Source organism: Astyanax mexicanus, chromosome 20 (genome assembly GCF_023375975.1).
Source record: "Astyanax mexicanus isolate ESR-SI-001 chromosome 20, AstMex3_surface, whole genome shotgun sequence".
NCBI lineage: Eukaryota > Metazoa > Chordata > Actinopteri > Characiformes > Acestrorhamphidae > Astyanax > Astyanax mexicanus.
The window spans coordinates 11,480,003-11,494,796 of NC_064427.1; the positions used below are offsets into that span (position 1 = coordinate 11,480,003).

At 40.4% G+C, this 14,794-nt stretch overlaps 2 protein-coding genes across 3 annotated transcripts; one reads left to right on the forward strand and one right to left on the reverse strand.

The window, feature by feature from the left end:
- The first annotated feature begins 1,731 nt into the window (after positions 1-1,731).
- On the forward strand, positions 1,732-10,243 carry zbtb21 (zinc finger and BTB domain containing 21). Of its 2 annotated transcripts, none has more exons than XM_022681104.2 (2): positions 1,732-1,837; positions 3,646-10,243. In XM_022681104.2, the coding sequence occupies exons 1-2, from the start codon at positions 1,785-1,787 to the stop codon at positions 6,767-6,769; spliced, it is 3,177 nt and encodes a 1,058-aa protein (XP_022536825.2). In that variant the 5' UTR covers positions 1,732-1,784; the 3' UTR covers positions 6,770-10,243. The 2 variants fall into 2 exon arrangements, with proteins under 2 accessions (XP_022536825.2, XP_022536826.2); XM_022681105.2 differs by lacking the exon at positions 1,732-1,837 and adding an exon at positions 2,676-2,778.
- A 1,044-nt stretch (positions 10,244-11,287) lies between these two features.
- atg101 (autophagy related 101) lies at positions 11,288-14,719 on the reverse strand. The gene is made up of 2 exons (XM_007259439.4): positions 14,205-14,719; positions 11,288-13,346 (listed from the first exon to the last, which is right to left on the reverse strand). Exons 1-2 carry the CDS (start codon positions 14,454-14,456, stop codon positions 12,942-12,944), a joined length of 657 nt encoding a protein of 218 aa, XP_007259501.1. The 5' UTR covers positions 14,457-14,719; the 3' UTR covers positions 11,288-12,941.
- Positions 14,720-14,794: the final 75 nt, after the last annotated feature.

The window sequence follows — 14,794 nt, forward strand, 5'->3', positions numbered from 1 at the left end:
GCAACGCCTATTGCTGAACTCCAGTGATCTCTAATCCCTCAGACAGCACTGTCTCAAGAACTTTCATTCAACAATAGCTTATAGGTAAGAGATTACTTTGTCAAGTAATAAAATACAGAGATCAATTTATAAACCCCACTTTAAACATTACGGTGCAAAACAGAAGCTTTATGTTACCATGTGCAGAAGTGATGTAATTTTCTTTGGGCTCGGAGCACATTTGGGATGGACCATCACACAGCGGAAAAGCGTGTTGTGGTCAAACAAATCAGATTGGAGGTTCTGTCATGGTTTTGGTATGGGGTTGTGCACTACACTTCTGTGATGCAGCATTAATGCAAAAATTACAGTACATAGATAGCAACACGCTGCCTTTAAAACGATATCCTTTGCATTTTTAACAAGACAATGCAACACCAGAAGCTGCTAACTTCATAAAGACATAGAAGAAGAGAGTATAAGTAATGGACTGGTCTGCCTGCTTCTGTTTATTTACAAGTGAAATTAAGTGGCCCAGACAAAAAAAACTTTTTCTTACATTCTTCATAACTGCCACATTGTTTTCAGACTTTTGGGTTGTAATAAAATTATGAATAAAGCTGGCCTTTCTTTGGTTGTTTAGGCCTAGTTTTTTTCCAGAAGCCTGCTCTGCTAGCAGGTAAACACACGCACAGCTCTCTCAGGGGTAAAGCTAATGAGTGAGAACTCCAGCAGCTCAATCCTTATCAATTATAGCATTTTAATTAGTTCCGGAGGGCCAAGCACAGGTACACCTTCTAGAATTCACACTTATATCAAACATATGGTTCTTGTGATTAGCTGTTTCACACAGCTGACTGAAAAATGGGGTAAGAAAGGTGACACACTGCAAAAAGATAATTAAAGCAATACAATTCAAAATCACAGACATTTTTTGTTTGTTTTGCGCCAGTAACAGAACACACACCTTCCAAAACGTTTCACTTTTGTCACTTCAGTCCAAAGAATATTTACCCAAAGTCCTTAATTTTGCCCCGCCCAACGCACTGACTTTTCTCTGGCTTCGCGCTCGTGTCTGGCTTTCAGCTTAGACCCGGTCAGAGCTCTCTCTCTCTCTCACACACACACACACACACAGACCTAGACCCGCGCTTCTGTCCTGCTCCTCAACCTTGAGATTTGTATACTTATCAAATTAAGTTCGAATTCATAAATCCTTACAACCAAGCTGAGAAAATTACAGTCCAATTTATCATGCATTCTTTATTCCAGCACCCTGCATTGATTTTATCTCCCCTCAAACATACAAGTATATACCATTAATTTAGTTGACACCACTTATATACATATATTGCATTTTACATTTCGTACATTCATTCTTTTATTTACATTTAAATATCCATTATAAAAATTTGCGATTAATCACAGTCAATTACAGAATTTTTTTGTGATTAATATCGGATTAAATTGTTTAATCGATTGACACCACTGCATGCATGTCTCTCTCTCTTTCTATATATATAGAGAGAGAGAGACAGAGAGGGAGAGAGAGAGAATGTGAGAGAAAGTGAGAGAGAGAGAAAGAGAAAGAGAGAGAGGAAGGACAGTTATCCAGTTATCCAGAGAGCTGGATAGAGCGCGTGACTTTAATCAGTCTAAGCGCAACGGCCCCTTTAAGAGCTCGGGGGCGCGCGCTGACGGTGTCCAAAAAAGCCCGCGTCGTCACTTCCGCTCCCCCGCGCCCACGTGACGGGTGGCCGGGACGATGATGTCATCCGGCGGATCGGGATGACGTCAAACACAAAATGGATGTGAGCGAGTTGCGCCGAGGAGCGACAACACGGAGCGCGCGGACACGGTACGGAGAGGTGGGGGCGTGTGTTTGGGTGAACAGTGAGGGTTATGGTATTTTTCGGGCGTTCAAAGAGTTTTATTGCGCGTGGAGGCGCGGGGGCAGTTTGAGGGGGTAAAAGAAGACTGACGTAACGACGGGGAGCTCTCTCTCTCTCTCTCTCTCTCTCTGTCGCTGTGGGTCTCTCTCTCTCAGAGACAGAAGAGTACTGTGTGTGCTGGGTAGAGAGAGAGATACTGAAAGAATGTGTGTTTGGATCCTAACACACTTTGCTGGTGTTTAGAGCTGGAAAGCAACCAGTGTGTGTACGAAGCTGAAGTTGGCATTTTCTGTTCCACCTTAAATGGTGCATCAGTTACTGGAACTTCTGCACCATTTAAGGTGCAACGAACAATTCCAGAAAGTGCTAATTTTAACCAAATTTCTCACATTTCTCTCTTCTATTGCTTTATTGGTCTCAGTTGATTGGCATACACCCACTGAATCTGTGTGTGTGTGTGTGTGTGTGTGTGTGTTTGTGTGTGTGTGGGTGTGTGTGTGTGTGTGTGCGTCCAGAATAATCCACAGTAATCTGGAGGGTTGTTGCTACATGTGTGTATGAGCTGATAGTGACTGGGCTTGGGCATGAAGGAAACTGTTGCCATGTTTACAGACAGGTTTAGATAAGAGAGTCTTATTTAAGGATGTCTTAGAACCATTTTTAGCACTTCTTCATTAACACATTGCTCTCTCTCTCTCTCTCTCTCTCTCTCTCTCTCCCTCTCTTTCTGTGTGTGTGTGTGTGTGTGTGTATGTATGTATGTGTATATATTTCACACACAAATACACTCACACACATATGTATATACATCTGTCATATCTACTCCACAAGACCTCAGAAAGTGCCCTGTGCTGTCTGGCACCATGTTATAGCAGCAGATCCTTTAAGACATTTGGATAGTTGTGAGGTGAGGCGTCCATAGTTTGCATTAATGAGTCTTTATTAGCTACTTTTGACCCTGTTGTCTGTTCATTGGTTGTCCTTTCTTGGAGCACTTTTGGTAGGTATTGACCACTGAACACCAGAAGAGGCCCACAAGGCCTGCCTGATGTTTTGGGGATGTTCTTACTCAGCCATCATGATTGGTGTCTCAAATAACTGGCTCAGATTTTTGTCCATGTTTTCTGCTTCCTGCATAATATAGTCACCCTTTTGACCGTTGTCACTGGAATCAGATAGTAAGTGTTTTTCATCCATCATAGTGGTTGTGCTGCGATGGCTGATATGGCTGCCAAAACACAATGCTGACTGGGAAAAATTCATGTGCCAAACTAAAGTGCTGTGTTTCCTTCAGAAGTGTTTTTTAAATCTTAGACTCCATTCATCTGTTTTTTTAAATGTTTCTGATTTAAAATGTAATAAACAGTTTCACCAACGGTTCTAAATTATGATTAAGATGGAAACATCAGAGGCAAAATAGTTCACAGTGCTGATGATTGGTATCAGATAACATATAAAAGCTCCATCACAGAAAGTTATTACACCAAATGGTTATGAATACACTGCCTGTTCATTAAACACTGGTTCACCAATGTTCAAAAAATTGTTTTAAACTGCATGTATTGGGAATAAACGGGCCAAAAATAAACCACGTAAGTCACCTGTGGGCAGATATGGAACAAAAGAGTGTGTATATTACATTAATATAAGAGCATTTTACCCCTACTGTTACATTGTAAACATGACTGAGATCAAATTGATTTACAAAAGTAACACTGTTATTTTTATGCTGTCACTTAGGTACTAATATTTTGCTGTATTTTTCCTCCCTCAGGGCTGAAATGGAGTCTTTGGTGCACTACAGTAGCCCTGCTCATGCCATCTCTCTGCTAGGTGTCTTAAATGATCAGCGTTTGAGGGGTCATCTCTGTGATGTGGTTCTGGTGGTTGGAGAGAACCGTTTTCAGGCCCACAGAAGCGTCCTTGCGGCCAGCAGTGAGTATTTCCAGGCTGTGTTTTCACGAACTGACTCAGAGAGCCGTACAGTCATCCACCTTGACTTCTGTGAGCCCGAAGCTTTCGAGATTGTGCTGAACTACATCTACTCCTCATCCTTGTTTGTGGACAAATGTAGCCTGGCTGTCATACAGGAGCTTGGGTACAGTTTGGGCATTCCCTTCCTGACCAACATCATGTCCACAAGGCCACAGGTGTCTTATTGTGTGTCTAGGAAGAGGCTGTCCTTCTCTGAGGAGGATGATGGCACCTTCCAGAAGAGAAGTGTTATAGTACGTCAAAGTGGATTGGGTGCATCTCACAGAATAAGTGGCTCCACCCTGCAGGGAAAAGCACCAAAACACACAGATGGGACCTCAGACGAGACTCCACCTTCTCAAGCTTTCCGAGAACAGGCTCACCTTTCCTCAGGAGACATGAAACCAAATGAAATGGGGACATTCGTTCCATCTGTTAGATCAAATGCTAACACGCAGCCAGAAGATGGGGACACCAAACCTATTGTTCATAACCTTCCGTCCATCCTCAAAGGCCATGAATACAGATCACACTCTGGAAGGCCACAGTTGACTTCCTCTGTGTCGTTTAGTGAATCTGTACAGCATGCCAGCTTGCACTCTGCTGATGACAAACCCGAAGCAGAACAAGTGCATGATTCAAAGCCAGTGTCTGGAAGCCAGCAAGGTCTGCCCAACCATACCATCGACAGGAGTGGGCCACTTATTAAAAGCCTGTTGCGGAGATCCTTGTCCATGGACAGTCCAGTTCCTGTTTTTTCTCCAGTTTTGGAGCTAAAAGACTCACAAAGCAGAGAGCAGTCTGTTGTAAAATTAGCATCATCAAAAAGGGCAGGGTCTCCACCATCTGAAAGTAAGCATCAAATGTCTAGACATGTGCCACCCCTCATTCTCAGGTCTAAGGAACAAAATACGCTTGAAAAAGAAGGCACTCAGGAAGCTGAGGTAAGGATTAAAACAGAGCCTAGCAGCCCACTGGCTGACCCCTCAGAAATCATACGCATTACAGTAGGGGACAATCTACCAGTTAACTTTAAAGATTTTCAGGGCAACTTTGAGGAAAGCCCTAGACCATACTTTAGTCCTCTTTCGAAAAGGAAAATGAAGCAAGATGCTGGCTCCAGCTCATTTAAAAGATCCAGGGTTTTAAGAGATGAACACCAGCTCATGCATGAGGATGGCACATCTGATGAACAACCCCACAACTCCAACAGGGATGATGGCAGTCAGGAACCTGGAGAGCTGAGACCAAGCAAGATGTTCAAATGCTGGAGCTGCTTAAAGGTGTTCAGGTCAAATGCTGGCCTGTATCGCCATGTGAACATGTACCACAACCCAGAGAAGCCGTATGCTTGTGACATCTGTCATAAGCGCTTTCACACCAACTTCAAAGTATGGACACACTGCCAGACACAGCATGGTGTGGTCCAAAACCCTGCCCCATCCTCCAGCTCTTATTCTGTGCTAGATGAGAAGTTCCAGAGAAAGCTCATAGACATAGTGCGAGAGCGGGAGATCAAAAAAGCCTTGATTATGAAGCTCAGGAGAAACAAGCAAGGCCTGCAGGCTCAAACCTTTGCCAAGAAAAACCGTAGATCAAGAACATATGGATGTTCCTATTGTGGAAAAATGTTCTTTTTCCAGTCACATTTCAAACTGCACATGAAAGTGCACACCGCTGAGAGAGCCGCAGTTAATGCGCAAGAAGATGATGGTGGTCTACAAGAGAGGCAGGACCAAACCAGACACATCAGGGAGAGCCTAGACAAAGATGTGTTTCCTTGTAGGTTGTGCAATGAGAAACTGTCCTCTTTTGCTGAGCTGGAGGACCATGAGAGAGCTTGCAGGTATGCAACTGTCTGCCCTTACTGTGGTCTCAGATTCTCCAGCACATTGGTGAAGAAAGACCATGAGGCCCACTGCAAGTACAAAAAGCTAACCTGCCTGGAGTGCATGCGTACATTTAAGTCCTCTTTCAGCATATGGCGGCACCAAGTGGAAGTTCATAACCAGAACATAATGACTGCAAGGGAGCAGCTTACTCAAGGCCACCAGGATGCTAGCCGGGAATCTTCGCATGTTCTCAAAGCTATACCACCACCATCTCAGGAACCAGTGGGACAAATCAGTGTAAACAGCAGAGAAGAAGCAGCTTATAGTGATTCCTCAGCTCCTGCCAACTTTGACTCAGAGGATTCCTCATCTTATATGCCAGAAGATTTGAGTGCATGTAAGGGCGAGCTGACTGTAAAAGAGGAACCTGAGGAAGCGGCCGTGACAGACAGGGAACAAGCCACAGGTGAACCCGTGGCCTTGGATGAGCCAGGTGTTTGGCCTTGTGAAAAGTGTGGGAAACTCTTCAGCTCCCACAAAGACCTTGAACGGCACCAGGAACTTCTTTGCCACATCAAGCCCTTCATCTGCCACATCTGCCACAAGGCATTCCGTACCAATTTCCGCCTATGGAGCCACTACCAATCCCATATGTCAACCTTCGAAGATTCAGGGTCTAGGCAGGTGGACCGACAGCCACCCTCTCCATCTTCTCCATCTCCACCTTTGATCATCGCCCTCCAGGAACCTCAAACATCAAGAGCATCTCCGCCAAATGTGACTCAATCCGCAGCAACTGGACCAGAAGAGGAACCAAGGCAGTCCAAGTCTCCAGTGTCCAAACCTTCAATGTCCAAGCCCAAAAGGTTGGAGCGAGAAAAATCAGAAAACGGAGGTGAGGAACGTACTGTTCGCCGCTCAGATAGCACAGACAAGCCAGTAACTTCTCAGGAACCAGACACCCTCTTCTACCATGCCCCGACACTGTCTGCCCTTACCTTTAAGAGGCAGTACATGTGCAAGCTTTGCCACAGGACCTTTAAGACTGCCTTCAGCCTGTGGAGTCATGAGCAGAGCCACAGTCATCTGTGATTTAGGGTCCAAGGCTAACAGCGGACATGGTATTCCAAAAGATATCTCAGAGTTCTAGGGGTATTTCACAAGTCAGGAATTCAATGTAAGTTAAATAGTGTATGTGAAAATGTAAGGATTGTCCAATGGGACTTGCCTTGATCCCTCATCCTATTGGAGAGGCTTGACATTTAGCTTGTCTTGCTATCTAAGAAATCCTGCTTTGTGAAGTACCTGCCCCTTGATCTGGAATTTATACTTGGGACAAGTCAATTCTGAAACTGGGCTGTCATCTCAGATATTTTGAGTGCATACCCTGTGTCAGGTTCAGACATACATACATGTACAGTCTCAGTTACAGTGTGCAAAGCCTGTTTGTATATAACTACACATACAGTACCAAAGGTTTGGACCGTCCCATTCTCATTTAATTATTATTTTGTATGTTGTAGATTCTAGATGATGTAGATGATGCCAACTTTGCCCATTCTTGGCATTCTCATTCCAAACCACCTGGGTCAGGTGTTTGTGAAACACTTTTTTTCTACTACTATTTTCATATATGTTCCTTTATAGTTTTTGAGTCTTTAACATGAATATTAATCTACAGTGTAGTGAATAAAACAAGTAAAGGACAGATATTAATGAGAATGTATGTCCAAACTTTTACTGGTACTGTACCAATATAACTTATTCTCAGCTTTTCTGTAGTTATTGGGGCATCAACAAACAACATCTCTGATTGAGTTACACATGTACAGAATCTGATCTGTTCTTATCTTGTGCTCTTTTGTGTCCTTCATGGTAGAGACTGTCAGGTTTTCCAAAATGTAGTAAACAATGCTCTACTGTACTAAACTATACAGGTCTGCTTAGGAACCTGCAATAACTCTCTGTTCAAAGTGCTTTGCCTAGGGTGTGCGGGAGTTTTAGTGGCCTTTACCTTCCTTCTGTTCATTCACATATTCTTTTATTGTGTAATTCCAAAAATATCTATTGCTTTCATCAATTAAAGCACATTAGATACAAGCAACTATTATATAGTGTTCAGCAAATAATCTGCTCAAAACAAGGATTTCTTTTTTTTCATGGTAAATGTAATGTATTGAATTATAATAAGACCTTTAATCAGTTTGTCTTGTAAAAGGAATGATGAAACAGTGGAAACCGAGAACACTCTTGGACATGTTTTTGCTTAAAAGTCCTATTTCGTTTAAACTGAACAAGATTTTCTTTTGGATGCAATTAATTCGGAATGCCTTACTACGTTGCAGAAATGGTTATTGAATAGATTATGTAAAATAGTTCCTCATCTTGATCTTTAATTTATTTATTTCAGATGTTGAATAAATGTGCATGAGTTAAAGCTTTAGTTTGATAGTGGTGCAGAAGAAGATAGACACATATTTATGTGTGTTTTCCCCCCTGCAATCACAATACATTTGTTCTTGTGCACATTTACGGATCTAACCAAAACCTGTATTCATAATAACAGAGATTCTTGTCAGAACGTTGGTTTTATCTTTTTGTTGAGAAACGTTGTGCTCTTTGACACTTTATATAATTCCTTGGTAGTTTAATTCAGGAGTTTGTGAATTATATTAAGTCAGTGATTGTATTGAACAAATAGAAAACTTTATATTGTACAAAAGGCAGAGGGAGTGATGTTCTGTAAACTGCGTGGTGATGTGCAGTGTACACAATTCCCTCGTAAACCATATGTACAGAACGTGCAGTATCTGGGAGTTTTCCTCTCATTATTAATGTTGTTAGAAGTTGGAGTAAGCCTTAGGACATTTACACTCTATTGGTACTGTATCAGTACTTCAGCCGCACTGTAGTGTAAGGGTTCCTTACTAAAGTTATACAGTAATTAATCAAGTCATGATGCAAGTAGATAGTAAACTACATGGTTTCGGGTTTCTTATATACAGTACCTCATTAATACCTGATTTATCTTAAGAGTTATTATAAACTTAAAGCACAAAGCGTTTATATGATCAAAACAAAGGGGTTTTGTAGCATTTTTTAACCAGATCTCTATTTTCTGCACCTGCAGAGCATGGCATCCTTCTATGTTTAGACTGTTTAGAACAACTTGGTTAAAAATAAATAGAACATTATTTATCACTTAGCCCAGATACAGTCACTTACTGACTCGGTTTGGTGTCTGACATGTGCTTTTTTAGTTTACAGCATTGCTAATGTTGTTAACTGAACTTAAACCTTCACCAGTTCTAGTCACACGGCCAAAAATATCTTGACTGTCTCAAAACACAGTTAGGTAATCATTATTCAGGTACAAGTGTGTGTTTTTGAACACGACGCAACTGCCTTTAATCTAGAAACAGACAAAATTACTTCTCCACACAGCTGGAGTAACTTTTCCTTGCTGCTTTACCAAATCAAGTGTATTAATGTAGCTTTTATGAAATATTTTTGTTGTTATTTTGGGCATGTTTACAGAGACACACAGTCTTAATCCTAATTCTAATGTTTGTTAGCAATATTAGCATAGCATCTCCCATTTTATACTAAGGAAGCACAATTCAGATAGCACACACGTTTTGGCTGATGTGCTGCATCTGGAGTCAAAGGTCAATTATGGTACTTTAGTTTTTTTCTTTTTTTTTTTTTTTTTTTTTTTTTTTCAGCGAATTATTCCTTTAAAAGGCAGTGAGAAGTTTCCGAAATGTCCTTTTAAAGACAACTACTTTAGTAAAACGTATGGGTAATGGGTGCATAGAATAGAGATTTGGTTGAGAATTACTGCAGTATTCCTTCTAACATGCAAGGGTTTAAAATGCATTATGATGGTTGATCCATCTATTGCTCTCTATCTCTCTCTCTCTCTCTGTGCTTGTGGCCTGTGTTGTGGAGAGAAATGTTAAGCTGAAACGGTTATTCCTGATATGCTGCGTGCTTTCGCCCTCTCTCATCCATATAATGATTATCACAAAGCTGATATATTTTAGAAGTGTTGGTGATGATGGTATTGATTCATGGAGACATTTCATAACACATTGAAAAATACAGCAATGGTTGGTTGTCACACTCTTGACTTTAAGTATATCCTGTGTGAAAGTTTTTAGGGTAACGGTTAAGATTTGTACATCACAACATGTGACATAATTTCCTCTTTATTTCAGTAATCAGCTCCTTGTGATTTTTTTGTTGAAATTTAACTTGCTTCTCAATTTAGATTCTTCAGAGATTGTATGACCTTGAATGAGATGATTACAAATAGTTATTAAATGCATATAAGACAGCATTTGTATGTTCTTTGTTAAATTTTGTACCAATATTTGTTTTCTGAAGAAAAAAAACAGGTATATCTTTTTGGTATTTCTGTGGTATCCCTGCAATAACTAATATTTGTATTTACATGACTGGTTCTAATCTAATGTGGCTTTAAAAACTGCATCAGTTTTTGTGTTTAGTGCTTCTTTTCTACTGTTTCACTGCTTGCTTTCTGAAATAAAGGTTGATCCTGTTCTGCTGGCTGCAGTTTCCTCTTTCTGGTTTAATACCATGTCATTTTTGACAAAAAAATATTTCCTCAAACATTTTCCATTTTTAGACGTGTCATCATTGTGTGGTTTATGTAGAACCTTGAATTATATGTGTTAGAATCTCCTAAATTAGCATTGTAGATCAGCAAGCATGATCATTTATACAGTCACATTAACATGCTAGCATGTTTTGTTTTTGTTGCAATATGTTACATACTATACCTATTTTAAGTGTTATGTTTTACACTCTATTTACATTTTAGAGATGCCAGCATGTTTTACCTTATGTGCTGTATGATAAAATAAACATTTTGCTATGAAAGCTTGTTTACTTTATCCAGTATGCTAAACTTTCCACCATTTCAGACATGTTAGCATGTTTCATCTTATGCAGTGTATGATAAAATATGCTAGATTAAATATTAAGATAGTATATTATAAACTGGTGATTTATACATGCTAGTATATTTATTTCATAAAAGAATTTTAAACATTTTATTTTAGCATGTTAACTTACTATAGCATATGTCAAACTTTCATTTGCATTTCAGATATACCAGCTGGTTTCATGATATACAGTTAATTATTATTATTATTATTATTATTATTATTATTATTATTTTTATGCTGAAGGTTCTTTTGAAGTTTTGCAGTAGTGGTACATATCATTGCTGAACACTGCCCTTTTATTTAGGCTCAACAGAATTTGCTTTGTGGACCGAAGAACTGAATGTGATTTGCTCTTTAAGACTTCATTAGAACAGGCTGAAAAATAATTTTAAAGATCACTGCATGTCCCAGTGCCAAGCCTGAACATTCAGTTTTCCTTCTGTTACAATTAGGCATTTTTATATTTTCAGTTTGGAGAGAACCATCCCTTTAGGAAGGTATCCATTTAAAACCTCTACAGCTCCTCAGTCAGTTCCATCTAGCACATCATGTACAAACCATGCAGCTGTGACTCAAATCTGACACTGGACCACAAAACCAGCAGGATAATACATAATGAATCCACATGAGTACAAGAGAAGGTTTAAAGATGAGTCTGTTTTATTTCCCAAAAAGAATCACACATCAAAACACACTGACCATTAATTTTGAGAGACGGACACATGCTTTGCCTTTAACTTATCTGTTAATAATTAACATGTTCTGCCACTAGCAGGTAAGGGAAAAAAAAAAAAACAGAAGAACATGAACATTGATCACTGACCTCAGATACAGCCGATCAGCCAAGACGTGTTTAGTATCTGATATGTGTGTTTTAGGTTTTCAAGAAGAGATGCTAGGCTGAAGTTGCTAACAACATTATAAACGTGTTTGGCAAACGGATGCAAAGTGAACATGTTGGTGTGGCTTCCTTTATACAAAAAAGGCTGGTGAGCATGCACATCCATTGTTTATGTTAGCAATGTTAGCCTAGCATCCTCCATATTTAACTAAGGAAGACCATGCCAGATGTCTTGGCTGATCAATTGCATCTAGTCAATGATCATTGCAATCTTTCACTGAACTGTTCCTTCAAAGCCCCTGTCAAAATACAGTTTGATTTCTTTGCACTATATGGCCAAAAGTATTGAGAGCCCTGCTCCTTTATCACTTCTTCTGAGATCAAATGTACAAACGGTGACACCATCCCCACTTGCTCTGGGAAGGTTAAGGAGGATCTAACTGCATTAATGAGTTAAGGGGGGGGGGGGGCTTTCTATCTAGCCAACACTGGCCTTTAACATGTGACAACCTTATGGGCATGTACTCACAGCTGCTCCAGACAGTCCCGTCCTCTTGGTCAGTGCCTTTCTATGGAGAGCATACAAGCTGTGTCTGAACTTGAGTCAACAACAGGTGCAGCTGAATTTACAAGCACAGAAAAAAACAACACAACCAGACAGAGCTATCTTAGCATCAATCTTAATGCTTCTGTCTAACTATTCTAATAAAAAGAGCTGCATAATATACTATATGTGAATCGGTAATGTGATTTTGGCCTTTGAAATACTGCACAAACTCCAAACAGTTTGTGTATTATGTGTCCTAAGCTTCCTGACCAATCACAGGACCTGATAGGTTTTAGTTTGTGTTTAAGTATCAACTTACATATGTAATCAACCAAGTCAAATAAAGTCAAAATGATGCAGTACCATATTTACTACATTACATTATAGGTGTCATTAGATATGCAAGGCATAGCAACACAATGTCAATTACTGAAGTGTTTTTCCTGAAAACAAAAAAAAAACCCCACACAGAATGATGTTACAGAAAAAAGGAATTACAGTATTGTCCTATATTGTGCAGCCCTTTCAAACTTAGTAAGCAGTGTCTGTTAAACTCAAAGATTTATCCATTAGTATTACATATGTGAAGAGGATGAAAGATGAAAGTGACAATTTATACTCATAACAAATAAAATATTTGACTGGTGGGACCTGATTATTCACTCAATTTAAAGGAAGGTTTTGGAGAAAAAAAAAATATACACAATTACCCCGGTTGAGTCAATCAGCTGCAAGGACCTACAAGGCCAATGTAACTTACGTGCAATAGAAGTCTAGTGGCACAGACTTTATTTTATTTTAGCTACATTAGATTCCTGTGCAAAACTAAAGAAGAAAGCTTAAGACACAAATCACAGTTTCTCTAAGCCATTTCCAAGCATATACAATAAATATAAACATCTCTCACAAAGCTAAAGTGTCTTTGATCAGCCGTCTCATCGTGGTGCTCACGGATGTTCCGAGGGAATCTGTGATCTGGTAGGTGATTTTGTATAAGTAAGGCTGGACGTCCTTCAGACTTGTGTCAAAAACATTGTCGACCTCGGACTGGGTGGGCATCTTTGGCAGATACTCGTGTCGGTTGATGACCTCCACAATGTTGATAACTTTCTCACCCAGCTTCTCGCCCACTTTCTCCCGGCAGATCTGTCGTTCCTGCTCGTTGGCCAGGTTCACCACGTTGACCTTTATGGTCCACACCTCCCAGGGGATACACTCGTCAGAAAATGGCCAGCGGGACTTCTTCTTCTGGTAGAACTCCAGTGAGATCTGGCCCATGCCATCGCTTCCAGAGTTACCAAGGGCATCCTAGCAAAAAAAACATTTTATGAATGCGTTGTTTGTTTTTGGCCAGCTCTATTTTTCTTATAATCCGATTTCTATATGGTTGATATTGGCCAATTTATTGAGGCCAATTTATTCGGGGTACTTAATATAAGCCATGTTTTATTTATTTATTTTTTTTTCTCTCCCATTTACACCCCCTATCACTAGTGATGCCCCAACACCAGGAGGATAAAGACTAGCACATGCCTCCTCTCCTGTAGTCAGACTCCGCCTCTTTTTGTAACTGCTGCTGATGCAGCATTGCCAAGTAACATCACAGCATGCTTGGAGGAAAGTGCAGTGATGCGGTTCTGATACATCAGCTCACAGAAGCCTTGTGCTCATCGATATTATCCTTTGGAGGGATGTGGGGAGAGAGCGCCATCTAGATCTCCGGTAGCTAATGGCAAGCTGCATGACCAGGATTTGAACTGGACAACTTGGAGCCCGTCAAGTTTACACTGTATAAAAATATATTTCTGGTTCCTTCTGTTAACCACAAATAGATAATTAGCAAATAAATAGCTAGAATATACATATTATTTAGTATTTGCGTCTAAATGAACTGAGTACTGAGTATTTAAAATTAGTATTTCTTTGTATTATGATAATACAATATTAAAATAGTTTACATCACTGCTGCTCTGAACAGATGATATTTGCCTCAGTGTGGAAGGTACATTTTTAATATTGTAAATGAGTACATTCTTAGTGACCTTTATATTTATTTAATGACAAAAACACGCCAGTGTATTTCATTTTGTACACATTTATAGATGTAAACAACATGTGGAAAATAAATGGCCAGTGGTTTACTCGCTTCAGGCCGCTCCTCCGTACCTTAAACTCGGTCACGGCCTTCCTGATGACCCGGTCTAGCTCATCTGAAGACACTCGGACGAAAGTGAAGTCGATGAAGTCGCAGTCCGTGTCCTGAGTGCCGACTGTACCGATAGAGTAGGTTCCCTCTTTCTTATAGTGGAACTTGCCCGTGCTGCGGTGCAGCAGGATGGTGTGGAGCAAAGACAGCAAGGCCTCGTCCACCTGCCGCCCCTCCAGAGAAACCTCCAGCACCTCCGAGCGGCAGTTCATCCTGGAGAGAGAAGAACCCCTTCAGTAAATGTTCAGTTTAAGCGAGTGAGAGAGAGAGAGAAGAGCAGCTAATCCCAGGAGCAGCAGCGCTTCAGCCCAGCGCTTTAACAACCATAAACCAGCTCAGGGTTCAGTCTGGTAACTATCAAAGTAATATAATAAAGCCCGTCTGATATTTTATTTGATCAAATCTCTACTTTTTAAGCGTATTTTTGATTAGATCATTTTTCCAGGCTCGGTCCTCTTCAGTATTTTTGTAAACAGACGTCGGAGTCGGACGGTGTGGTAGGAGGGACATCTCACAGCAGGGCGTTTTAAATTACAGAAACGATTTGGAA